At 41.1% G+C, this 27,313-nt stretch overlaps 1 protein-coding gene across 4 annotated transcripts in view; it reads left to right on the top strand.

The window, feature by feature from the left end:
- Positions 1–27,313, top strand: part of LOC131237166 (uncharacterized) — a 43,642-nt gene that overhangs the window by 4,403 nt on the left and 11,926 nt on the right. For 2 of the 4 annotated variants that reach the window (XM_058234834.1, XM_058234833.1), the window contains exons 2-3: positions 5,941–6,045; positions 8,838–8,924. In XM_058234834.1, coding sequence (XP_058090817.1) covers positions 5,941–6,045; positions 8,838–8,924 — 192 coding nt within the window. The remainder of the gene's footprint in view (positions 1–5,940; positions 6,046–8,837; positions 8,925–27,313) is intronic. The other 2 variants (XM_058234836.1, XM_058234835.1) reach the window with 2 other exon arrangements.

Raw genomic sequence — 27,313 nt, forward strand, 5'->3', positions numbered from 1 at the left:
TTAAAAGTAGTCTTAAAAAAAATAAAATAAATAAAATAAAATAAAATAAAATTGTCTTCTTCTTATATACCCAAGACTAATTCTTATTTGGTGTTACCCTAGTCGCAAATCAATCATTAAAAATATTGTAGCATCTGCCATCATGTCCAACATGTCATCAAGGCATGTAATTAAAAAACAACACTTTACTGTTATCTTGTTGTTGCTGCGGTTGTCAACACATAACTACTACCTACCACCATTCTTTGGCGTTTACAATGTTGGAATGAAATATGAGTTGAGGCTTGCACTATGAAATTCGTGGCTAATAATTCCGCTCCAGCTATCCATGAGCTCCGCATGCTTTGTCGGGTTCATTCAGTATGTTGGGAGATTTAGTAATGGCTCTCCAAGTACCAAATTAGTCGTGTGTTGAATGTTGTGTGTGGGGTAGAAGCTCATTTAGCAATTTGTTAGGAATTATATCCTGAAATTAGGACAGAATGCCCTGAATCATATGTAGTTGGACAAAAACTTGACCAATTAGATTGGTCTTGCATTCGCATCCTACCAGAGCATACATGATTCGTTTTTCTTGACTTTCCTCCACGAATTGGGTCATACTCAGTACCATGAGAGTCAGCTTTGCCTCTTTGGGTTCATTATCTCTCATAAGGTTGAGAGTGACAAGCTTTCCTTTATACATGGAGCTGTATGTGTTCTTGTGACCTTTATAATCAAATCTCTGTCATATATCCATGGGAGCCCTAGTAATATATGCGTGACTTTTATCAGAATAATGTCACACCAAAGTGATTTTTCATAATGACTGAAGGAGAAGTTCACTAAGCACCTCTTAATCATGGGGATGAACGTGTCATTCACCCACGCAATCTTGTGTACCTTGGGATGTTATTGAGTCTTTAGCTTCAACTTATTCACCATGCTTTATGAGGCTAAGTTCATATTGTTGCCTCCACCAATAATGACCTTTCCACTACATGATACTTGTGTATGGAAGATATCGGTTCTCAACCGGTCTTCTTGGGCCTCCCCTTTGGGGGTTGTTAGAATCCTTCTGACCATAAACAATAACTTATTTTGCTTAAGGCTATCTATGCCTTCTTCAGGTTCCTAATCATTACCTTCTAAATGGCTTTCACGTACACCTTTCTCTTGGTCTTCAACAAACTCCTCTTTGTACCATTCACCCTCTTGTCCCTTCAAGAATCATAGGTTGCAAGAGGGACACCATTGCATAATGTTTGCGACCACCACACTTGAAATAAGTGTTGGTTTACATCTCTTGAGTTGGCACAACAAATTTCCCCATTATGTCAACGTTTCGGGAAAGAGGATTCATATGTTGATTGTTATGGGTAAAATGAAGCTAAACAAATGTATGAGATAGATGAGCCGAGCAGCCAAACTCGATGACTATGGATTGCTTGAGGGCCAGAATCACCCCGACCTTTGGTGTCGGCTACTTTTTACCCAGCCTCAATTGTCACTTTGGCCCTCGGGTATTGACCTCGATCTCAAGGGACGACCTCGCCCTGCCTCGACCATAGACCTTGACCTCGGAGGTCGGCCTCAGATACCGACTCGGCCTCGGGTACCAACCTTGACCTCGGATACCAAGCTCGGCCTCGGATATCAACCTCGACCTCGGATATCGACCACCACCTCGGAATAAAAATATCCTTACAATATATAAAGATAGAATTACCCTCCGAAATATTCGCCGAGGATCTCGCCGAGAAAGGCATGATATACCCAGAGACAAATCCACTTTGTGATACGTAACTATCCAGCCGATTCATTGCCATATATGTAAGTGATGTCAATGGATTATAAATAGAGACTCTCGCCATGGAACAAGGTACACACAGATATACTGATTCTACAACACTTACTGTGAGTCAATACGCCTGACTTAGGCATCGGCGGGTCCCCGGCCTTAACTGGCACCCCCAGTGCATTCTCTTGTTCTCCATTAATTATAGGTACTCAGCGGCTCGCGGGAGGTGAGGCAAGATTGACCAGATTTCTGCATCAACAGTTTGGCGCCGTCTGTGGGAACGACAGCAAAGCCATCTTAGAAGTTTCCTTTACATCAAAAGAATCATCATCCTTGTTTGCTCAACAATGGCTAAAGGAAGAAAGCGGGTTTTGACCACCATTACTGCCCCAATCCTCGCACCAGATGAGTAACCTGAGGAATCGCCTTCGAAACATAATACCGACCATATTTCAACGGTGGCTTCGGGTAGACCTTGCAACAGAGCTAGTCAACTCATCTCCTTGGAAAACTAGGTCGAGGCCCTAGCCGGCAACATAGACCACATAATGCAAATACTCTAAAGGCAGCAACCACCTCCCGACCATGAAGCGGAAGTAGCTGCGGCAATAGAATTATCTCAACCTCCCCAGGCACCTCACAACCCATATGTAAAGCAGCGACTAGGGTAGTACGGTCAGGCCTTCACGTGTACAACAGGAATGACCGTGTTGGCATACTCCAACCTACACCACACCTTAGAAAAGAGGAAGCGTGGGAAGGCCCCTGAAGACGTCGCAGAGAGAAGTCCTATGGGAGGCAGAACTCGAGGAGATATGGGGCCAGCTCGGCGACATTCAACAAGCGTGTCGAGCCTGGGGACAGACCTCTGTGGAAGCCATGCTCGAGGAGGCCGAACCCTCGTTCACTGATAACATTATGAAGTCTTAGCTCCCATTCAGGTTCCAGATGCCTTAGATCACCCCTTAATCCGGCTCGAGGGACCCGGCTGAATACCTTGTATCTTTTAGGGCTTGGATAGATCTTTACGGTGTATCCGGCTCCGTAATGTGACGAGCATTCTCCTTGACTCTATAAGTAGTGGCACAGAAGTGGTATAAACAACTGGAGCCAAAGTCTACCAATTCTTTCACCTAGCTTAGGAAGGCTTTCATTACTCAGTTCATCAGTGGGAAAGATAAGAGAAAGCCATCAACACACCTCCTTATGATCACTTAAAGGAAGGACGAGATGTTAAAAGATTATATCATCCACTTCAATGAGGAAGCGGTACATGGTGGATGACTATTCTGACCAGATAGCTCTGACTGCCATGGTAGCCAACCTTAAACAAGGAAAGTTCCTCTTCTTTATTTGTAAGAACCCCCCGAATATCTTCGCCGACCTACTTAACCGAGCTAAAAAATATTCAAATGCCGATGAGTTCTTTAGTTCACGAAGAGCTACTCGAGAAGGAAACAACTTAGCTAAGGATGGGAAGCGGAGGGAAGAAGGGAAGCCCTCTACCGCTAACACCAAAAGAAAGGAGTACGACCAAAATTGAGGCCAACATACCAACCGACATCCGGCAAGTCGCTTCCATCAGTACACTCCCTTGAACACTAAGCCGGAGCAAGTACTTAAGGAAGCTGGACAGAGCAAAAAAACCTGATGACCGATCTGAACCAGTCAACCAAATTTGGTAATAAGGCTCATTGGCCAACCCTGACCTCGACATCAAGTACCAAAGGACGTACCGACTAGAAGACATGGAGGGTAAGCTCTTACCTCACCCATGAAATGCCGATCATCTAAAAATCTACTACCCATGAGGAACTCCCACGGGTGAAATGACTGTGCTTAATTGATCGCCTCGGTGGAAGCTACTCGTGTTCGACTATGAGGAACCTCCCTTATTTAAAAGGAAGAAGGTTCTACCCTTTATTTCTACTGTTTTATCTACCGTTTTTATCTACATGTTCAACTGTGAGTGACCTCCCTTTGTAAAAGGGAAAAAGGTGCTCATGATACTACTACCATTTCTCCTCTACTATTTTACAAATTCTACAAGGAAAGAACTTCCCCTAGTTAGGGGAAGAGAATTTCTTTCAAATCCCGACTATCTGAGCTGTACGATTGACCACAAGGACTTTCCTCAATTTAAGGGAAGAAAGTCCTTTTTAGTGCTCGGCTTACTACTACGTCTACTATTTGACGGTCAACCTATTGATTCTACCGTGGACAAGCTATCACTACATGCTCGACTATCGTATCTACTAAGTCATCATACATGACCACCTACACATAAAGGCAACAAAATCGAGGAACATACATTGAACGAGCTGACCTTCTCATACATTAGTTCAAAAGTTATTTCTCGAGCTCATAAAGTATAGAGATCGGAAGTAGGGGGTTACTGTTATGTCTAAAATTGAGCTAAACAAATGTATGAGATAGATGAGTTAAGCAGCCAGACTCGATGACTATGGATTGCTTGAGGGCCGGAAAATGACCCCGACCTTTGGTGTCGGCTACTTTCTACCTTAGCCTCAGTTGTCACTTTGGCCCTTGGGTATCGACCTTGGTCTCAAGGGACGACCTCGACCTCGGAGGTCGGCCTCGGATACCGACCTTGGCCTCGGGTACCAACTTTGGCCTCCGGTACAAACCTTGACCTCGGATATCGACCACCACCTCGGAATAGAAATATCCTTACAATATATAAAGATAGGATTACCCTGCGAGATCTTTGCCAAGGATCTCGCCGAGAAAGGCGCGATATACCCAGAGACAGATTCACTTTGTGATACATAACTATCCAATAGAGTCATTGCCATATACATAAGTGATGTCAAGGGATTATAAATAGAGACTCTTGCTATGGAACAAGGTACACAGATATATTGATTTTACTACACCTACTGTGAGTCAATATGCCTGACTTAGGCATCGGAGGGTTCTCGGCCTTAATTGGCGCCCCCAGTGCATCGGAGGGTCCTCCATTAATTGTAGGTACTCAGCGGCTCGTAGGAGGTGAGGCAGGATTGACCAGATTTCTGTATCAACATTGATTATGACCGAGAGTGTTCGAGGTAGCATTCTGGTCAATTTTGTAATCTTGAGGAAAATTATCATGGGGTATGACTGGTTGTGTACAACCACTGGCAGTAGAATGGGTGAGAGTATGGACCCGGTTTAAAGGCTATGATGTCTTGCCACAAATTTCTACTCGTACACTTTTTGGGCATTTGGTATGCTTTGTCCACATTGTTGAGCCGAACGGTGATAAGTTCTCTTTGAATGTCAAACCACAATCCATTACAGTAACGTGCCACTTGTTACTTTCTTGTCTCCATTAGGCAACATTGGATTTCCAAACCATAATATCATTGTATGTATTCCTGCACAGTTAGATTGTCTAGTCGCAGCTAAGGAGGTTCTAGAAGGAAGTTGTCTCATAATCCATCGATAGAAACATTTGCTTCAATCTTGCCTTCATTTCCGCCCAATTGTCTATAGGAGGAAAGCCACAGAGTTGCAAGTCTTGTTTAACAGTGTGCCACCAATCTTGAGTCTCACCCTTAAGTTTTAGGACAACAAAATGTAGCTTGACGGCTTCTTTCATTTTGTACTGCTTAATATCTTTCGGTTGACTTTATTCAGTCATTGAAGACCTTGGGTTCCAGATTACCATCATAATCTGGAATCTCAATCTTGACATGTTGGGCAGGATCTGCAATATAAACATTCTGCTCTCCTTTAGGATAATTTGGATAGTCTTGTTGGAGCTTGTACGTTACTCTTGTTCCCAGCTGTGTAGCAATGTTATTGGATCCTATAGCCCAACTCATACTTCTTGTGGAAATCACCATTTTGGCTAGGATGCCATGGGTCAACATTCCCGGATTTATGGTCTCTTAGTCATCATGAAGGAAATCACTTGATTTTTTCCCTTTCCCTTTTCTTGAGGATGTCTTTCAGAGAGGTTTGTGTAGCATTTTCTATACGAAGTCCAAGATAGATTGCCTTTTATTCATTGCTTCGAATTTGAAGTCGTACTAGTTTCTCAAATCTTTCTTTTTCATATTTAAGTTACGCACTTTCACACATATAGGAAGCAAAGGTGGATGTTCTTTTTGCATTAATTATAGAAAATCATCAATGCTCCATTGTGTTGACAGAATATGCAAGAAGATTATGGAATGTTTGTCTGGCCATGCAGTATTGTCCTTGCAGAGTATGTGTGGCAACAAAGACCGCGCTTTCTTGGCATGACTGTGGTTGAGGTAGCTTCATTTACTTTTAACTCAGCCGCCATAAGTTTTTCTTTCTTTCTTTCTTTCTTCTTCTTTTCTTTTGATTTTGTATTAATTTCATCTGATAGCAAGTTCACATGATTCAACTTGTTTTGCTTAGTTGGAAAGTTTTATGATCTTAAAACGTTGATTGTAGGTTGTTAACCAAAAAAATTTCATGTAGCTTATTAGATACAATTTAGTAATTTTGGAACTAAATCTCAGGCTCATCTCAGTTGACTAGATCCACAGCTTTTGAGTAGAAAATTCACATGGAGAGGATGAAGATGCACAAATCAGAGTACCAAAAATTGCGATGAGATAGTAACTCAAAAACCAAATATTGGGGTCTTCTCCTCTAGGATAAGAGTTTTTTTTTTAAAAAAAAAAAAAAAAAAAAACCATCTATACTGAATAAGAGAAAGAAAGGGGAGAAAAGCTTACATAATCCCCAAACAAGTATACATATTCTTAGCACCATGATTATCACATAACTAGGAAAGCAAACATAATTACAAGTTTCCTAACTGCAAACTCTACCAAAAGTAAAACAAGTAGAAATCCTAATTTCATTTCACTTAAAAATCGTGATCATTTTAGAAGTTTGCAATAACAAAATCACAACCTTGTCCTTACCCAATCACCAAACATAAACCCTATAAAATAATGCTAAAACGATTAGTTTTGTGGGATAGTTTACAAAAATTTATCTTTGTTCTAGCAGATATCTGTAAATACCCAAGAATATTGGAAAAATTGACCTCACATGCAAATGACAACTCCGCTGTTATCCCATCACTGAGATGCAACCCTAGGAAATAATGCTAAAAATCATTGAATTCGTAGAATAGTTTATGTATTCATAGAATAGTTTATGTTTCTCCACTCAAGCATATGACTGTGGACACATAAAAATAGTGAAATAAGGACCTTGAATGCAAAAAGGTCAGGTATCAAACTGTATCTCAGACTGTCTTGCTCACATATAACATAAACAGTGGATACCAAGATTCACCTGGGTTACTAAACTTGGCCATAGTTTACCTTATTTAGTTATGAGAGCTATTACATTCCTAGCTCCAACAGATATCTCGGATTATTTTGTATTTAATTTGAGGTTTTGAATTGTAAAAGAAAAGCTTCTCCAATTGTTTAGTAATTACCCTTTTCTTATATACCACTCAAACTGGAAGGGAAATTTTATATGATAGCGATAAGACCAGCCATGCTTTTGGGGGCAACGTTGGGCAGCTAAGGAGCAACATGTTCATAGGATGAGTTTAGCTGAAATGAGGATGTTGAGATGGATGAGTGGCAAGACATGGAAGGATATAATTAGAAATGAATGCATTCGAAGGAACTTAGGAGTAGCACCAATAGGTAATAACATGAGGTAAAGTAGACTTGGATGTTTTGGTCATGCACAACAGGGTCAAGAACTGCACCAGTTAGGAGTGAGTTGGTCCAAATTAAAGGCTCTAAAAGGGCAAGGGAAAGGCCCAAAAGGGCATGGGTGAAGGTAGTAAGAAAAGACTTAATGACCTATGGTCTAACTGAAGTTATGGCCCTTTGGATAAGCCTTGGATGATGATGATGACCCGTTTCTTATACATGCACCTGCGCTCTTTAGGCGAGCACCACCATTAGGCCCATCATGTGAATGGTTTGGAGGACTAAACCTTGGCCACATTGGTAAAACTGAAAGCCAGAATGGTGCTGTACAAACATTCTGCCTCAAAATTGTTATACCAAACACTCAGACTGGGAGTTGGTACAGTGGATTCAGGTTTTCAGTTTGAATGAGTGGGGGCCCATGGTTAAGTAATTAAACTGTTGATGTTACAGGCCCCAATGTTTTATGTATGAACATAGCACCCTTGGGATATGGAAATATTGTGGGAAACATTGGGAAATATCGCATGCATTGCAATCGGAGGGAAAGATTGGGGAAACTTCTGGGAAATAGCAGAAATTATGGCAAATATTGTCATGTATCAGATATAAATGGTGCATGGAATTTTTTGTCATATCCCCCATGTTTCGTGTTAGTACCATGTGATATCGATAGTATCCGCCGAATATCCATATCGGCCAATATATTTATCAATACATTGACCAACGACAGGCCCCACATTGGTAGCAGATGCACCATTAATCTCCCAAATAAAATGCAAGCCCTTCATTAGGTGGCCCAAATGTATAGTTAATAAATAAATACAGCAACAATTCACATTCAACCAAAAAGAGGCCAAATAGAACTTCCAATCTAGGGTGAAGCCCATGATATCAACCATTTAGATCATTGAGCCATGGGTACCACTTGTAAAAATGAAAGCCTGAATGCATTTGCAAACTCTTGGCCTAATGCTTGTATAATCTTTCTTTATAAAAAGAGAAATTATAGGTAAAGCCTGAAGATTGGAATATGTAGAGCCATCTCTTCACAGTATACACCAGCAGGTTGATGTATTGTTGCAGATGGTTTATTTAGGGGGTCCTACTGTGGACAGCAAGTGTTTTGATATGTAGATGCATTGGATGATTGTAGCCATTGGCTGCAGCCTTCAAAGAGATGGTTCACTTTCAGCATTAGGTGCAGAGAAGTGAAGAAAGGGGAGGGGTAAATTTTCCCAGTAGATGGATGATTGTGATTGACCGTATCTCTGATGAGTGTAATGGTTCTATGCAAAATCCTAAACCATGGGTTGTGTAGTAGACAAATTCTGCTTGACTATTTAATCTCTTAGACAGTTAACCTTTTGATTTTATTCTGTTTTGAACAGCTTGGTGCAGGAACTTCCTTGCCTGGATTGGTAGCCGCGAAAGTTGGATCAGATGTTGTACTGACAGACAACTCAAACAGATTAGAGGTAGAACTTGTAAAGAGGAGTTATTGAATATGCTGATATAATATGCCTACCCATTCACATGCACATAGTCAAGGTTCATAGCATGCGTCTCATTACAAATCATCCAAACCATGGCCCTGCCTTAGATTTGTGTGATTTGGCGATTGCTCATTTTTTATTTACCCATCCATTTCATGAACACCCATAGGACAGTTACTATCAACCATTCCATGCGATTCTCTGTTTGTCACCCATCTGCAGTGGGGCTTATGATTGGCATAACCTTGATTGAGGTCCATGTATCTCATGTGTAGTAACTGTGTGAATGCGATACTCTGTAAATGCACTAAAGATTTAAAGAGAATGCATGCAGTAGATAAACAACAGGAGCGTGCAGTCAATAAACAGCTTTGAAGTTTAATTGTCGTGTTTGTGTGAAAACTATAATACCGAATATTGTTGGTTGCGTAGGCATGAAGCATCTGAATGCCTAAATTGTTGTGTAGTTGTGAACACCATAAAACAGAATTTCAGTAGCTATCAGCATATACATGTGTGTGTGTGTGTGTGATATATATATATATATGGGAAAAGGTACTATGCGCTCGACCTCACGAGTCCATCCCATGAGGTTGAGCTGTGTGGGCCCCACCGTGATGCGTTTTGAAAATCTACACCATTCCATCGTGGGCCTAGGTCTCAAAAATCAAGTCAATCCGTGACTTGTGTGGGCCACACCACATACAGAAGTGGGGAGGGGCCGTGCACCATTAAAACATTCATAATCATTTTTTGGGCCCACCGAGATGTGGTTTGCAAATCCAGCCCATCCATTATGTGTGTCCCACTTGGATGAGGGTTCAGACCAAGTTTCAGCAGCATTCAAAACTCAGGTGGGCCCCACCAAGTGCTTTTATATGTTTTAACGGTGTCTTCACATGATTTTAGATGGTATGGCCCACGTGAGTTCCGTATACGGCTGATTTTGGGATATCCCATAATTTAGAGAGGACCCATCAAATGCACGGTGTTGATGGTCGACACGCATCACGGTGGGGCCCACACGGCTTGACCTCACAGGAGCTTATCGTGAGGTCGAGCGCTCCACCTCACGATAAACTCCCGTGAGGTCAAGCCGTGTGGGGCCCACCGTGATGCGTGTCGACCATCAACACCGTGCATTTGATGGGTCCCCTCTAAATTATGGGATATCCCAAAAATCAGCCGTATACGGAACTCAGGTGGGCCATACCATCTAAAATCATGTGAAGACACCGTTAAAACATATAAAAGCACTTGGTGGGGCCCACCTGAGTTTTGAATGCTGCTGAAACTTGGTCTGAACCCTCATCCAAGTGGGACACACATAATGGATGGGCTGGATTTGCAAACCACATCTCGGTGGGCCCAAAAAATGATTATGAATGTTTTAATGGTGCACGGCCCCTCCCCACTTCTGTATGTGGTGTGGCCCACACAAGTCATGAATTGACTTGATTTTTGAGACCTAGGCCCACGATGGAATGGTGCATCTGACTGATGGGGTAGATGTTCGAAACGCATCACGGTGGGGCCCACACAGCTCGACCTCATGGGACGGACTCGTGAGGTCGAGCGCATATATATATATATATATATATATATATATAATCCAGTCGACTGAACTACGAGAAAGTGTTGATTTCTGTTAATTCTGTGGAAAAAACAGGGCGAGATGATGGTGATGGTGATGCGGTGGTGGAAAAATGAGTTTCCACCATTCCATCAGCTTTCCAGATAGAGGCGAGATTGTCAACTTGGATGTGTGTGTGTGTGTGTGATATATATATATATATATATATATATATATATATATATATATATATATATAGGCCCATGCAGTTGACTCAACTCGAGACGAGAAAGTGTTGATTTCTGGTAATTCTGTCGAAAAAACAGGGCGAGACGATGGTGATGCGGTGGTGGAAAAATGAGTTTCCACCATTCCATCAGCTTTCCAGATAGAGGCAAGATTGTCAACTTGGATGACTTGACTTTTCTGGTGCTGCTTCTCATACTTGATCCAATTGGGTGGTAGGATCTCCCGAGGCCGGGTAGTCGAGAGCTGTCTGGGTATAAAAGTACAGTGAGGCACCAGAGTATTTTCTACCTTAATGAATAATGCGTCTTGGGTTTGGCTGAGTCCTTGGACTGGCAGATCTAATGAATGATTCTGGACTTGGAATGCAACTTGATAATGCAGAGTCAAGGTTGAATATGCTGATATAATATGCTGATATTGAATATGCTGATATAATATGCCAACCCATTCACATGCACATAGTCAAGGTTCATAGCATGCGTCTCATTACAAATCATCCAAACCATGGCCCTGCCTTAGATTTGTGTGATTTGGCGATTGCTCATTTTTTATTTACCCATCCATTTCATGAACACCCATAGGACAGTTACTATCAACCATTCCATGCGATTCTCTGTTTGTCACCCATCTGCAGTGGGGCTTATGATTGGCATAACCTTGATTGAGGTCCATGTATCTCATGTGTAGTAACTGTGTGAATGCGATACTCTGTAAATGCACTAAAGATTTAAAGAGAATGCATGCAGTAGATAAACAACAGGAGCGTGCAGTCAATAAACAGCTTTGAAGTTTAATTGTCGTGTTTGTGTGAAAACTATAATACCGAATATTGTTGGTTGCGTAGGCATGAAGCATCTGAATGCCTAAATTGTTGTGTAGTTGTGAACACCATAAAACAGAATTTCAGTAGCTATCAGCATATACATGTGTGTGTGTGTGTGTGATATATATATATATATGGGAAAAGGTACTATGCGCTCGACCTCACGAGTCCGTCCCATGAGGTCGAGCTGTGTGGGCCCCACCGTGATGCGTTTCGAAAATCTACACCAATCCATCGTGGGCCTAGGTCTCAAAAATCAAGTCAATCCGTGACTTGTGTGGGCCACACCACATACAGAAGTGGGGAGGGGCCGTGCACCATTAAAACATTCATAATCATTTTTTGGGCCCACCGAGATGTGGTTTGCAAATCCAGCCCATCCATTATGTGTGTCCCACTTGGATGAGGGTTCAGACCAAGTTTCAGCAGCATTCAAAACTCAGGTGGGCCCCACCAAGTGCTTTTATATGTTTTAACGGTGTCTTCACATGATTTTAGATGGTATGGCCCACCTGAGTTCCGTATACGGCTGATTTTTGGGATATCCCATAATTTAGAGGGGACCCATCAAATGCACGGTGTTGATGGTCGACACGCATCACGGTGGGGCCCACACAGCTCGACCTCACGGGAGCCTATCGTGATACTATGCGCTCGACCTCACGATAGGCTCCCGTGAGGTCGAGCTGTGTGGGCCCCACCGTGATGCGTGTCGACCATCAACACCGTGCATTTGATGGGTCCCCTCTAAATTATGGGATATCCCAAAAATCAGCCGTATACGGAACTCAGGTGGGCCATACCATCTAAAATCATGTGAAGACACCGTTAAAACATATAAAAGCACTTGGTGGGGCCCACCTGAGTTTTGAATGCTGCTGAAACTTGGTCTGAACCCTCATCCAAGTGGGACACACATAATGGATGGGCTGGATTTGCAAACCACATCTCGGTGGGCCCAAAAAATGATTATGAATGTTTTAATGGTGCACAGCCCTTCCCCACTTCTGTATGTGGTGTGGCCCACACAAGTCATAGATTGACTTTTGAGATCTAGCCCACAATGGAATGGTGCATCTGATTGAAGGGGTAGATGTTTGAAACGCATCACGGTGGGGCCCACACAACTCAATCTCATGGGACGGGCTCGTGAGGTCGGGCGCATATATATATATATATATATATATATATATAATCCAGTCGACTGAACTACGAGAAAGTGTTGATTTCTGTTAATTCTGTGGAAAAAACAGGGCGAGATGATGGTGATGGTGATGCGGTGGTGGAAAAATGAGTTTCCACCATTCCATCAGCTTTCCAGATAGAGGCGAGATTGTCAACTTGGATGTGTGTGTGTGTGTGTGATATATATATATATATATATATATATATATATATATATATATATATATATATAGGCCAACCCAGTTGACTCAACTCGAGACGAGAAAGTGTTGATTTCTGGTAATTCTGTCGAAAAAACAGGGCGAGACGATGGTGATGCGGTGGTGGAAAAATGAGTTTCCACCATTCCATCAGCTTTCCAGATAGAGGCAAGATTGTCAACTTGGATGACTTGACTTTTCTGGTGCTGCTTCTCATACTTGATCCAATTGGGTGGTAGGATCTCCCGAGGCCGGGTAGTCGAGAGCTGTCTGGGTATAAAAGTACAGTGAGGCACCAGAGTATTTTCTACCTTAATGAATAATGCGTCTTGGGTTTGGCTGAGTCCTTGGACTGGCAGATCTAATGAATGATTCTGGACTTGGAATGCAACTTGATAATGCAGAGTCAAGGTTGAATATGCTGATATAATATGCTGATATTGAATATGCTGATATAATATGCCAACCCATTCACATGCACATAGTCAAGGTTCATAGCATGCGTCTCATTACAAATCATCCAAACCATGGCCCTGCCTTAGATTTGTGTGATTTGGCGATTGCTCATTTTTTATTTACCCATCCATTTCATGAACACCCATAGGACAGTTACTATCAACCATTCCATGCGATTCTCTGTTTGTCACCCATCTGCAGTGGGGCTTATGATTGGCATAACCTTGATTGAGGTCCATGTATCTCATGTGTAGTAACTGTGTGAATGCGATACTCTGTAAATGCACTAAAGATTTAAAGAGAATGCATGCAGTAGATAAACAACAGGAGCGTGCAGTCAATAAACAGCTTTGAAGTTTAATTGTCGTGTTTGTGTGAAAACTATAATACCGAATATTGTTGGTTGCGTAGGCATGAAGCATCTGAATGCCTAAATTGTTGTGTAGTTGTGAACACCATAAAACAGAATTTCAGTAGCTATCAGCATATACATGTGTGTGTGTGTGTGTGATATATATATATATATGGGAAAAGGTACTATGCGCTCGAACTCACGAGTCAGTCCCATGAGGTCGAGCTGTGTGGGCCCCACCGTGACCCATTAGTCATATGCACCATTCCATCGTGGGCCTAGGTCTCAAAATCAAGTCAATCCGTGACTTGTGTGGGCCACACCACATACGAGAAGTGGGGAGGGCCGTGCACCATTAAAACATTCATAATCATTTTTGGGCCCAGAGATGTGGTTTGCAAATCCACCCATCCATTATGTGTGTCCCACTTGGATGAGGGTTCGAGACCAAGTTTCAGCAGCATTCAAAACTCGGTGGGCCCCACCAAGTGCTTTTATATGTTTTAACGGTGTCTTCACATGATTTTAGATGGTATGGCCCCACCTAAGTTCCATATACAGCTAATTTTGGGATATCCCATAATTTAGAGAGGACCCATCAAATGCATGGTATTGATGGTCGACACGCATCACGGTGGGACCCACACGGCTTGACCTCACAGGAGCTTCTCGTGAGGTCGAGCGCTCCACCTCACGATAAACTCCCGTGAGGTCAAGCCGTGTGGGCCCCACCGTGATGCGTGTCGACCATCAACACCGTGCATTTGATGGGTCCCTGTAAATTATGGGATATCCCAAAAATCAGCCATATACGGAACTCAGGTGGGCCATACCATCTAAAATCATGTGAAGACACCGTTAAAACATATAAAAGCACTTGGTGGGGCCCACCTGAGTTTTGAATGTTGCTGAAACTTGGTCTGAACCCTCATCCAAGTGGGACACACATAATGGATGGGCTGGATTTGCAAACCACATCTCTGGGCCCAAAAATGATTATGAATGTTTTAATGGTGCACGGCCCCTCCCCACTTCGTATGTGGTGTGGCCCACACAAGTCATGAATTGACTTGATTTTGAGACCTAGGCCCACGATGGAATGGTGCATCCGATCGATGGGGTAGATGTTCAAACGCATCACGGTGGGGCCCCACACTCGACCTCATGGGACGAACTAGTGAGGTTGAGCGCATATATATATATATATATATATATATATATATATATATATATATATATATATATATATATATAATCCATGAACTACGAGAAAGTGTTGATTTCTGTTAATTCTGTGGAAAAAACAGGGCGAGATGATGGTGATGGTGATGCGGTGGTGGAAAAATGAGTTTCCACCATTCCATCAGCTTTCCAGATAGAGGCGAGATTGTCAACTTGGATGTGTGTGTGTGTGTGTGATATATATATATATATATATATATATATATATATATATATATAGGCCAACCCAGTTGACTCAACTCGAGACGAGAAAGTGTTGATTTCTGGTAATTCTGTCGAAAAAACAGGGCGAGACGATGGTGATGCGGTGGTGGAAAAATGAGTTTCCACCATTCCATCAGCTTTCCAGATAGAGGCAAGATTGTCAACTTGGATGACTTGACTTTTCTGGTGCTGCTTCTCATACTTGATCCAATTGGGTGGTAGGATCTCCCGAGGCCGGGTAGTCGAGAGCTGTCTGGGTATAAAAGTACAGTGAGGCACCAGAGTATTTTCTACCTTAATGAATAATGCGTCTTGGGTTTGGCTGAGTCCTTGGACTGGCAGATCTAATGAATGATTCTGGACTTGGAATGCAACTTGATAATGCAGAGTGGCTACAATTGTTCCTTCACAATCTCTCAAATAGGCGATATCCTAAAAGTGAAATGTTGAAGTTTGGAAATAGGGCAACAAAAATAGTGCCAGCATTCAGTATTGTCTGGATTGTGCCAATGGTGGCATGCTGGTATTCTTTGAAGCTGGCGTCTAACAAAGCCATGTTGGCACAAACTAAGAGACCCTGCCATGGAAGGTTAAAGCCAACTCAACAATGCCAATGTGCAAATGGGTAAAACCATTCTGCAACCAATCTTGATGGAATTCTCTGGGAAGATTAATGGGGACAAAGGGCTTGGCCTGGTTGGCAAGAATTTGGTGTTGATCAAATTTGAAAGCACATACATATTATTTGACCGGACTAGGGTGTTTGGGTGTGATAAGCTTTTTAAAGATTTTACGACTGGCACCTTCTCGAGTTCGAGAATACACAGAGTGAGGATTTACTGTAGGTAAGGAAGTGGGTGGGACTTTCTTATGATCATTCAAATATTTTATTTCATATAAAAAATCTAATTTAGAAGCAGAAGAAGATCAAAAGGAGGAAGAAGTAGTGAGAGAGGGTTCTGGAATCTGGGAGGAGCTAGAGGCCATAAAGAGATGAGATGCACTATTCCATTTATAGTGAGTTGGTTCTGGCAAAGGCAACAATTAAAATCAGACTAAAGGTTGAAATAAATTCATCAGATACACCCAAAAGTGAGTAAAATATTGCCTCTCCTCGGCAGACATAATCTAGGTAGGGTTTCATGTGACGAACCAAATCACATGAGGAGTTTAAGTCTGTATTAATCATGATGGTAAAATTACTATGAGAGAGAAATTAAATCCAAGTTTTCTGTCATAGAAGATCTAACAGAGTGGCAACTACAGAGCATGTTAATCATGAAATTAATTACTCTGAATACTCAGATGTGATGTCAAAAGCCAGAAACAATCCACCATAGCAGGAATAGTAACAAAGATCTAGTCTACCATGGCTCTGATACCAAAATATAAGATGACTATAAATGACGGGAGAACTAGGCCACAAATAGCTAATGCAATATTAAAAGCCAGTTTGTGAAATATAAAAGGTCAGAAAGTCTTACATACAAAGTTTCAAGAAAAGGAACCTCTCATCTGGATTTACTCTGCTAAATGAGTGAGAGGGGAGCCCTTTTTATAGACTAAGGAGTCCGGACTTAAGCAAGCTTTGGATTACAAACAACATTACAAAACCATGGGTGGGATTCCTAAACCATGGGCGGAAAAGTAAACAGTTTCGCAGACATTATCTTCAATAGTAACTAATATGATGCTAGTGTTTTGTCGGCACAAACGACAAAAGGCAACAATATTTTTGTTTCTAAAAGGTCCTTTGGATGCAATAGTCTTAACTCAAACTGAGTTGAGTGAATTGGCGTATATGATTTGTTAATCACTGTTACTGCTGCAGTTGCTGGAGTTATCAGATATGGTGACAAAGGGTGGAGACTGCGGTTCAATATAACCAAGGCTGTTTCTTTTAAAGAAATTGAGTTGGCATTCAATGAAGTCTTGGTTAAGAGAACAAAGGGGATCTGCGAAGGGCCATGCAAGTATTTCAACAGGAATGTCTGTGATTGCTTTGCCATGGAAATGACATAAATTTTCCTTAAAATGCATCCATGAGTCCGAATAAAAGTAGCTTTGCCTTGCATGTTAACATGGCTCCATGCTTGGATGTGGACGATTCTTTCAGGAACCCAATAGTTATCGGATTCTATTTCAATGAAATCAATAAAAGTGTGAAAGGTAACTAGAATATATCGATGGTGATGAGTTTGAAGGAGAATTTCCCACGTGTCGATCGAATGAAACCATTCTATCCATATAAGATTATTCTTCTATTCGACACTGGTGCTTGGTTTATCTTGCACTAGATGAAATATGCAAAAAGCCACAAAACGTTAAAAATGACACCAATGGTGTATGCTTCCATAAAATACAAGAGTAGGCAGACTACTTTATTGGGAAAATAATATAGGTTTTGGATGGATAATGGTGTGAGAAAACAGTAGGTGGGGTGAGGTAGCCTATGCAAGGCTGGGCCATTTTGGACTAAATGGATTTCAAGATATTGTTGGAAATTATGAGCACTTCCTTTTTGTTGGAGTATGGAAATTATCATGGTTTTGATCTCGAGTGGTAGAGTTGGGATATTGATGCAGGACACATGATTTAATGCTAGCATGCAACGTGGAGATTATGAAAGAGTCCATAAAGTAATTTAATTAACAAAAGATGCTAACCCACCAAGTAATTAAGAGTAAACAATATGAAATAAAATCTGATTTAAGCTAAATCACATGCCCGCATGCTAAGCAATCACATAAATCAATTAAAACTAGACCCGGTGGAAGGATAGAACTTCCAATTTAGCATAGGCACGTTCCACACTCGAGGGACTGACTTGTAGATTTTATGATTAAGGTTATGAGCAGGAAAATCTGAAATTTGGAAAATTAAGGTTCATGGAAATTGGGGATTTTGGAATTAGGGTTTTTAGAAATTGAGGAAAATAGAAAATTGGAGATTTAAGGTTTAAGGTAGGGTTATGGATGGGGAATTAAGGGGTTTTGATGGGGGAAGGAAGGGGAAATCAAAGGATTGAGCGGTTGTCCATACGGTCAGCCTAGGGACTCACACGTGTGGGTCGTTGGCTAGGGTTTGGTTCCTCAATGGTTGATTTCGATTGAGGTTGAAGTTGGATGATAAAAATTTGAAGAAAATGATTATTTGGATGGTCTTGGATATGAAGCGAAGAAGAGATGAAGTTTTTGGAAAAATATCTCTTTTGGATAGAAAGGAAGAAAGAAGGAATATGATAGATGGAAGTCTCGCACCTCCGTTGAATGGGGAATGTAATCACACCACACCCAAGCTCCAAATCACATGAAGAAGAGAAAACATAGCTTCCCCCCCACCCCCCCCCCAAAAAAAAATAATAATAATGGCACTAGGGCTTCACACACTATCTTACTCGTTTATGGTCTCAGAAAAGACCTCTTACAAAAAGACGCTCTCAAATAAGATTTTCAACATAAAGATGCTTAATAAATTAAAAGTTGTTCCTAACTTCTTAATCTTAATACAAATATAAGGTATACCAAAAATGACAAAGCATGTAAATAATCTAAACAACTAAACTATCTCATGACCCATGGGAGTCTACAATCAAGGTGTTTGATGATGATTCAACGATCCGATCATCATGTCCACCCAATCCAACGGTCCAATGTGTCTATCAAGCTCCTATATGCAGCCCATGTGCATCTCCTAGTGTGAGGTCTTCAAAGATGCACGAACATGCACGTGGGGTCTTCAACATGGCTAAGAATGTGAATTGGGCCAAGTGGGCCCCATGTAATGGTCATCTAGCCACAAGGAGACTGGTTCAACCCTCCTTTAGTATGGTGCTCGGATGTCCTCATCAATTCCCCTCGGTTGAGGAGATTTCGTGATGCAGGACATGAAATTCAAGTATGATGTGCAAGATTTTCAGGCTTTAGATCACACTAGTTCAGAAGCAATTACACTAAATTCTACATCCCACACAAAAGTTCAAACACTCAATCAAGGGGAATCTTATGCGGATCCAGGCCTACACATGCTAGGGCCGGATCAATCAAAATTATAGACCAAACAAGAATCAAAGGAGGGTAAATTCATCCACACATGCATAGAAATAATTCCCCAATCCAAGAGGTTCATAGATTTCAATTCGGGGAACCCTAAGGTTAAAGAAAAGGCATAAAATTGGGGATTTGAGTAATTTTGAGTTAAGTTAGTGATTTGGGGTGAAAGAGGGGTGAAAGAGAGGAGAGAGATGAACCAGAAAAGTACCGCACGTGTGGACAGCAACAATGGCTCAGACACACGTGCGTATGATCCCAGCCGCACGTGACTATTCAGAAAAAGGCCACCTTGGCCCTGGTGGGCCAGGGATGGACTCCAAAACTCCCAAATCTCAGCTCGATCCGATGCACGGTTTGTACGTGGTGTTCCGCCGAAATTTCAACCCTCCTGCAGGGCCAGAATCTGGAAATGTGCTGTAGATGAAGAAACGTCTGCAAATATTGATGGATTTGCAGATGGAATGCTTGTAGGAGAAATATGGATGGAAGAAGGTGGGGGCGAATCGGGACAGGTGTGGCTTTGCACCACGGTAGTCAGCCCTTCGAGGAAGGGTGGGTTTCGCACCCAATTGAATCTCACAACTCAGAAATTTAGAGGAGCAAAAAAACGCAGCAATTTTATTAATCTTCATTGAGAAAAAAAGACTACAAGGGGTGTCTATTTATAATAAAACCCTATACCTCAAAACTTGCGTCATGTGCACAACCTATTACTTGGAGACGAAGCAATAAAAAATAAGAACTAATCAAAGCAATCTAAACCGTCCATGATATTCGTAATAACAATAATAAGCAAAAGCCAAAGTACTAGATCAATTAGACTAGTGGGCCACGATCATGAGAACCTATGGTAGGATTCACATGACTATCGGGTCCACTTCAACGAACCAAAACGCCGTCCTCTAACTAGGAGGCCTTCCTTGGACGTCGTCATCGATCCAAATCGACGGTGGGGCTCTCCTCCTCCTTGCGTACGTGTGTAGGGGGCGGGTGCATGTGCGTGTGATGTCTCCATCATTTCGCCTCAGGCGAAATAAAGCTGCAGTGATGCTCGAGGAGATCTCAGTCTTGTCGATAAAGCTTTACCTCTGAGAACCTTGTACTGTCTGACTTTGGTCTGCCCTTCCACTTGACAAGGTACTCCTGGTAACCGCCATGCCGTGTGGAAACTTCTTCTTCATCCAAGATATCCTCTATCTCCTCTCTTCTTGTAGGTGTGGATGGTGCGGATGGTAAAGGTTGAGAAGAGGGGTCAGGTATTTGCCATGGGTTATGGGACAGGTCAAGGGCATCATCATCAAAGTTCATGTGAGGGTTAATGGAAGGTCTATGAAAACGTACAAGATTTTCCATGTTAAACGTGGAACTGATGCCCATGTTAGGTGGAAGGTCTATCAAATAAGCATTCAAACCTAGTATTTTCAAGATTTTATATGGTCCAGTGCTACGGGCTTGTAATTTTTTTATGGTTCCCTGTGGAAATCTTTTTGGACGTATTCTAATTATGACTTCGTCACCCACAACAAACTCTTTAAACCTATAGTGTCAGTCAATAATTATTTCATATGTTTCATTACTTACATTGATTCTTTTTCTTATCTCCACATGCAAGTCATGTATATGTCGTGTAGATGCATATGCAAACTCTGGAGGCCTATGAAACATTGACATGGGTATACAATCTATATGGGCCGTAGGCTCATCTACTTGTCTTTCCATATCCACTTCCTTCTCGGGACTCATTTGATCATGACGAAGGTTTGGTAGAGTCAACGCGTGAATGTCCTGCATAGGTGTAAGCTCATTAGGTATGTCCTTTGGAATAACAACACTAGACTCCTCCAATACCGGACTCACCTCAAGTGGTAACTCTACACTACTAACTTTAGGTGGCATCTCCATAATAACCTTAGGTATGACCTCCCTTGCCACGTGGGCATACATCGTCAAATCAGTTTTAATCCATCTTTCAGACTCTTTCGCATTAACTATAGTAAGCGACTCAAGCTGGAGTTTTGTCACATCATCAGGACCATATTTCTTAATGTCCTCCTTTTCCGTGGTGCTTTTAAGCGGGAGTGGCTTCAAGACAATCCTTTTGCCTTCATATAGAAACGAACACGTATTCGAGCGACTGAATAATATTGCTCCCCTGTCATACAACCAAGACCTGCCCAAAATGATGCAGCTTATATTCATAGACAAACCATCACATCACAACGTATCCATATAGGAACCAAACTGGATGGGAATGCGACAACGCTAAGAAATCATAATTGAAGATACATTTACCTATGAGACTCGATAGGGCCAAGGGTAGGGAACAATTAGCATACCTAAGCGGTCCACGGTGCTAGCAGAGACCACATTGATGCAACTACCACTATCAATGATCACCTTGCAATTTTTGCCACCACACTTAGCATAAGTGTGAAAAATTGAATTCCTGCGCCACATTTAGCAGTTTCTACAATCTGGCTTAAGGTGTGGCTAACAATTGCAATTGGCACAGTCTCAAATCCTTCAATTTGATCCCCGGCTTGTGATTGGACATCTTCCCTAGTGTCGGGGTTCACCTGAACGGAGGCTTCAAGCTGGTCGACACACGCAGTGGTCATGGTCAATTGACTTGTGATGGTCCTATCGTGTGCTTCAATGGCCATCAGACGATGGTTGATAGCATTAAGGGCATCGGCAATCTACTTTAGATTCATAGTGAGATGTAGACCAAAGCCACGTCCAGAACGAGTGGGCATACGCAAGGGAACTCTAAAAGGGAAACCTAGATCATAGGGTAATGTTATGACAATGATAAAACCAACCTAGAGATCAAACTGAACACACTAGAAACACCAATTTGAAAATTCAGCAAGCCGTCACCCTCAAATATTATGTTGAAAATTCAACAGGATGGTAATATGAGAGTACCAAACTGAAAATTCAGCAATAGTGTAATTTGAAAATCAGAACTGAAAATTTAGCAAGGTGATAACCTAATATTACTATGCTAAAAATTCAGCAATGGTAAAAGTGGATAACGCTAGCTGAAAATTCAGCAATGGGATACTCCAAACTAGGAACAAAATTCAGCAATATGATCCTAGATCCTATACGCAATGTATGCTCTACTAACCCTAGATGTGACTCTAACCTAAGTGCAACACAAAAATCATATGCTAAATGTTTGGCTCTGATACCAAATTTGATGCAGGACACATAATTTAATGCTAGCATGCAACGTAGAGATTATGAAAGAGTCTATAAAGTAATTCAATTAACAAAAGATGCTAACCCACCAAGTAATTAAGAGTAAACAATAGGAAATAAAATCTGATTTAAGCTAAATTACATGCCCGCATGCTAAGAAATCACATAAATCAATTAAAACTAGGCCCGATGGAAGGATAAAACTTTCAATTTAGCATAGGCACGTTCCACACTCAGGGGAATGACCTGTAGGTTTTATGATTAGGGTTAGGAAGGGGAAAATCTGAAAATTAGAAAAGTAGGGTTCATGGAAATTGGGGATTTAGGAATTAGGGTTTTTAGAAATTGAGGAAAATAGGAAATTGAGAATCTAAGGTTTAGGGTAGGGTTATGGATGAGGAATCAATGAGTTTTGGAAGCAAGGGGAAATCAAAGGATTGAGCGGTTGACCATATAGTTAGCCTAGGGGCTCGCATGTGTGAGTCGTTGGCTAGGGTTTTTAGGTCTTCAATGGTTAATTTCAGTTGGGGTTGAAGTTGGATGATGAAAAGTTGAAGAAAAAGATTATTTGGATTATCTTGGATATGAAGCGAAGAGGAGAGATGAAGTTTTTGGGAAAATACCAGCTGTCAATTGAGACTTATTTCAAAGCATTTAGGAGTATTTGATGAAATGATCATCATATACACTCTAATTTCGAAATTTGGGTGTAGGTGGTCCAATTTGGGAAATTTTGGTAATTTCCCCAATTGCTTGCAATGTTGCACTCCAAACATGAAATCGAGAATGTATGAGGGTTGATCTAATGATTTGTCAAGTCCTTGTCAATTGAGACTAACTTCTAAAAATTAATAAAAAAATTATTAAGATATTTTTTTTTTTTCAAAATTTCCTTTCAACCAGCTGTCAATTGAGACTAACTTCAAAATATTTAGGAATTTTTGATGAAATGATTATCACACACTCTAAATGTTATGCATTCATTTTGAATATAGTTGCATTGGTTTAGTCAGGCGGCGCATAACTAAGGACCCTATACAAAGGAAACCTATTATGTGCGCTTGTTTTTTGAGATGTTGTGATTTAAAAATGTGTATTAAGGTGTTTTTTAACAATCCTTGAAGTTTCATTGAAAAATTCATCCATCACAACGGTGGCAAGGACACTCAAGTTCTTGATTCATGGAGCCGTCATGCGCATTTATTATCATTGATGCCTATCATTGTTGTAGGATTCGAAGAGATGGTGTTATGTGGAAAACAAGGATTTCAGACGTATTTATGCAACCATTCTTAGTGAAGAGCATGTGAGAAACCACATTTTAGCATTCATGATGGCTGCTTGTTTCGAGGGATGCAACTTTGCCTACCCCCTACATCCATCCATGAGTATATTGTGAGGGAATTATATACTGGTGGATGTAATGATCACTTAGGCTGTAATAAGATCCTAGCCCTTGGTGGAGATAGATACTTTTAGCCTTGTCTAAAATCGGATTGCGAAGATTTACCAGTTATGTAGGTTTTGCCAACTTACTAAGGGTCAGAAGAAAAAGTGAACTATTAAGATTCATTGGAGCACCAAGTTTGCCAATTAATTCATGTCGATAATTCATGAGAGTGGAGAGCTTAAGGAGGATGTTGCCCATAGAATTCAAGCTGGGTGGAACAAATGGAGATGCGTCTCTTGGGTTTTCTGTTATTGTGATGTACAATTGAAAGGGAGATTTTATAGGGTAGCTATAAGACCAGCCATGCTTTATGGGACAAAATGTTGGGTAGCTAAGGAACAACATGCTCATGAGATGAGTGTAGCTGAAACGAGGATGTTGAGATGGATGAGTGGCATCACGAGGAAAGATAGAATTAGAAATGAATGCATTCGAGGGAACTTAGGAGACTTTGCATGGTTTGGTAATGTGCAATAGATATGAAGAATTGTGCCTATTATAAGTGAGTTGGTACAAGTCGAAGGCTCTAAAAGGGCAAGGGAAAGGCCCAAAAGGGCGTGGGTGGAGATAGGAAGAAAAGACTTGATGACTTATGGTCTAACTGAAGTTATGATCCTTGATAGAGTTGAATGGCAAAACATGATTCATGTATCCGACCCCAATTTGTTGGGATAAGGCATGATGATGATGACATTATCTTTTATTAGCTTGGTCAAGGAATCTCTTATTGGCTTGATTTCTCTTATTGACTTGTTCTACTTGTTTTGCAAGGGAGACAAAATTATGGTGAACAACTTGAGGAAGGTCATGAGGTGCTTCGAAGCAGTGTTGGGGTTGAGGGTCAATATTTCTAAAATCAAGATTTTGGGAGATTTACATGACCAGGGAAGTTGAAAGGATAGATGCAGTCTTTGCGTGTTGCTCTTGTTCCTTTCCGTTGAATTATCTTGGCCCTTCTCTCTGCGTGGGAAAACCAACAAAGCATCTTTAGGACAAGGTAATCGAGAGAATGGAGAGGAAATTGTCAAGTTGGAAGGGTAGCCATTTGTCGTTGAGTGGCAAGATCACGCTTATTTAAGCCATGTTTTCGAACCTGCGTTATATTTCAATTCCTTGTTTAGATGCGTGAAGTCGATGTTGGTGAGATTTGAAAGACTAAAGAGGGATTTCCTTTGGCAAGTTTGCAACGATACGTTGTAATACCACTTGTGGATTACACTTGTTAACCTTATATGGTGAGCCTCTAGTTTTAGTTGTTGAATAGTCACTCTTTTGCATGTTTAGTTTTTGAATCTTCTTCTAGGAATAGGGAATAAATAGGAGAAAATAAGATAAAGGAAGAAGAAAGAAGAAGATAGGGACGATTGCACTTAGAATTCCTCCACTTGTCCCCACTCTCTTTAATTTTATTAAGGCTTCACTAAAATATCTTAAAATTATAAAAATACCCTTTTTACTTAAGAAATGAAGCAAAGACTGTTCCTATGGGTCTAAGATTTCCTTCTAGGAGATCTTATCTTGAATGACGTGGTGGGCAACCTCTATTTGCTTTGTTCTCTCATGGAATACCAGAGGCAATATGTATAGTAGCTTGATTGTGACAATGTAAAGGCATTAGACCTTGAACCATGAACCCCAATTCTTGAAGAAGTGATTTAAGCCAAACAAGTTCACAAGTTGTGTGCCATTGATCTATATTTTGTCTCAACACTTAACCTGGCAACCACTTCAATTTCTAACTCTTTCAAGTATTCACATTGCCACCAAGGAAGGTGCAGGAACCTGTAATCGCTCATCTATCATAGCTTGACCCTATATAGTCTGCATCTGAATAACAAACTATCTAGAGATGATCATGGGATCTATACAAGATACCTTTCCTAGGAGACTACTTTCAAGTACATGAGGATTCTCATAGCTGCACCTAAATGTGGAGCTCTGTGACTTTGCATAAATTGACTAACCACATTGATAGAAAAGGAAATGTTTGGTTTGGTGACGGGAAAGTAGATGAGCTTTCCAACGAGTCTTTTGTACCTGCCAAGATCTACCAATAACTCTCCTTCTTTAGGCTCAAGTTTAAAATGATGAACCATCGGTGTATCCAATAGGTTTGGCACTTAGCACTCCTGTCTCTTCTAATAAGTTAAAAGCATGCTTCCTTTGACATGGACTTACTCTAGCCTTAGATCTTGCCACATCGATGCCCAGAAAATATCTAAGATCTAGATCTCTGATTTGAAACCGAGATTGAAGATACGACTTCGGTTCCTCAATACCCTTCATGTCATCACCTGTTAAGACACTGTCATTGTTATACGCAACAAGTACAATATAGTCAAATGTAGTATGCTTTGAGAAAATGGAGTGATATACTTTTCTCATCTTTAATCCATATGATACCACCACACTGTTGAACTTCTAAAACCAGGTTCTTGGCAACTACTTCAATCCATATATAGACTTAGGGCTCGTTTGACATATCTGCTCTAATCAAATAGGAGCTTTTCAAATAAGAGTTACTCTAGTAAGTTCTTTTTGTTCTAGCTCTTCTTTTAAATAAGCTCGTTTAGTAAAATCATGTTTATTATTATTATTATTTTTTTAATTTTTTTTAAAAAAAAAAGAAGAAACACTTATTTGAAATAAGCACGTTTGGTAAAACATTCAAATAAGAGCTTTTTTTAGGGGCAATTATTGTCATTTTTAAAGATTACAATGATTCCATTATAAGAGCAATCGAGATGGTTGTTTTGGTGGATCTCATTACAGATTGACCGTGCCTTGAATGGCAAAAGAATGGATGCCTACAATCTTCATGTTTTAAAACATTTGGGCCGCCCATTATGTCGGACATTGGATGTGGATTGCCCATCATATGGAGCCCACCTTTGATGTGGATCATCCATCATGTGAGCCAAACCTTCAAAGTGGGCCTTCTATCATGTAGGGCCCGTCTTGGATGTGGACCATTTATCATTAGGGGTTGACCTTTAATGTGGACCGTCCATTATGTGGGGCCCACCTTGATGTAGGTCATTCATCATGTGCAGTCCACCATCAATGCTAATTGTCCATTATGTGGGGCCCCTCAATGTTCACTACCCATCACGTAGAATCCACATTTGATGTGTCCATTGTGTGGACCCCACCTTCAAAGTGGGTTGTCCATCATATGGGGCCCACTTTTGATGTCCACCATCCATCGTGTGGGCGCACCTTCTATGTGGATCATCCATCATGTTGGGCCACTTTAGATATGGGTTGTCCATCATTGGAGACCTTGGATGTGGACAGTCCATTAGGTGGGACCCATTTGATGTGGACTGTCCATTATGAGGGGCCGCACTTTGTTGTGGGTCATCCATCATGTGAGGC

Source organism: Magnolia sinica, chromosome 2 (genome assembly GCF_029962835.1).
Source record: "Magnolia sinica isolate HGM2019 chromosome 2, MsV1, whole genome shotgun sequence".
Lineage (NCBI taxonomy): Eukaryota > Viridiplantae > Streptophyta > Magnoliopsida > Magnoliales > Magnoliaceae > Magnolia > Magnolia sinica.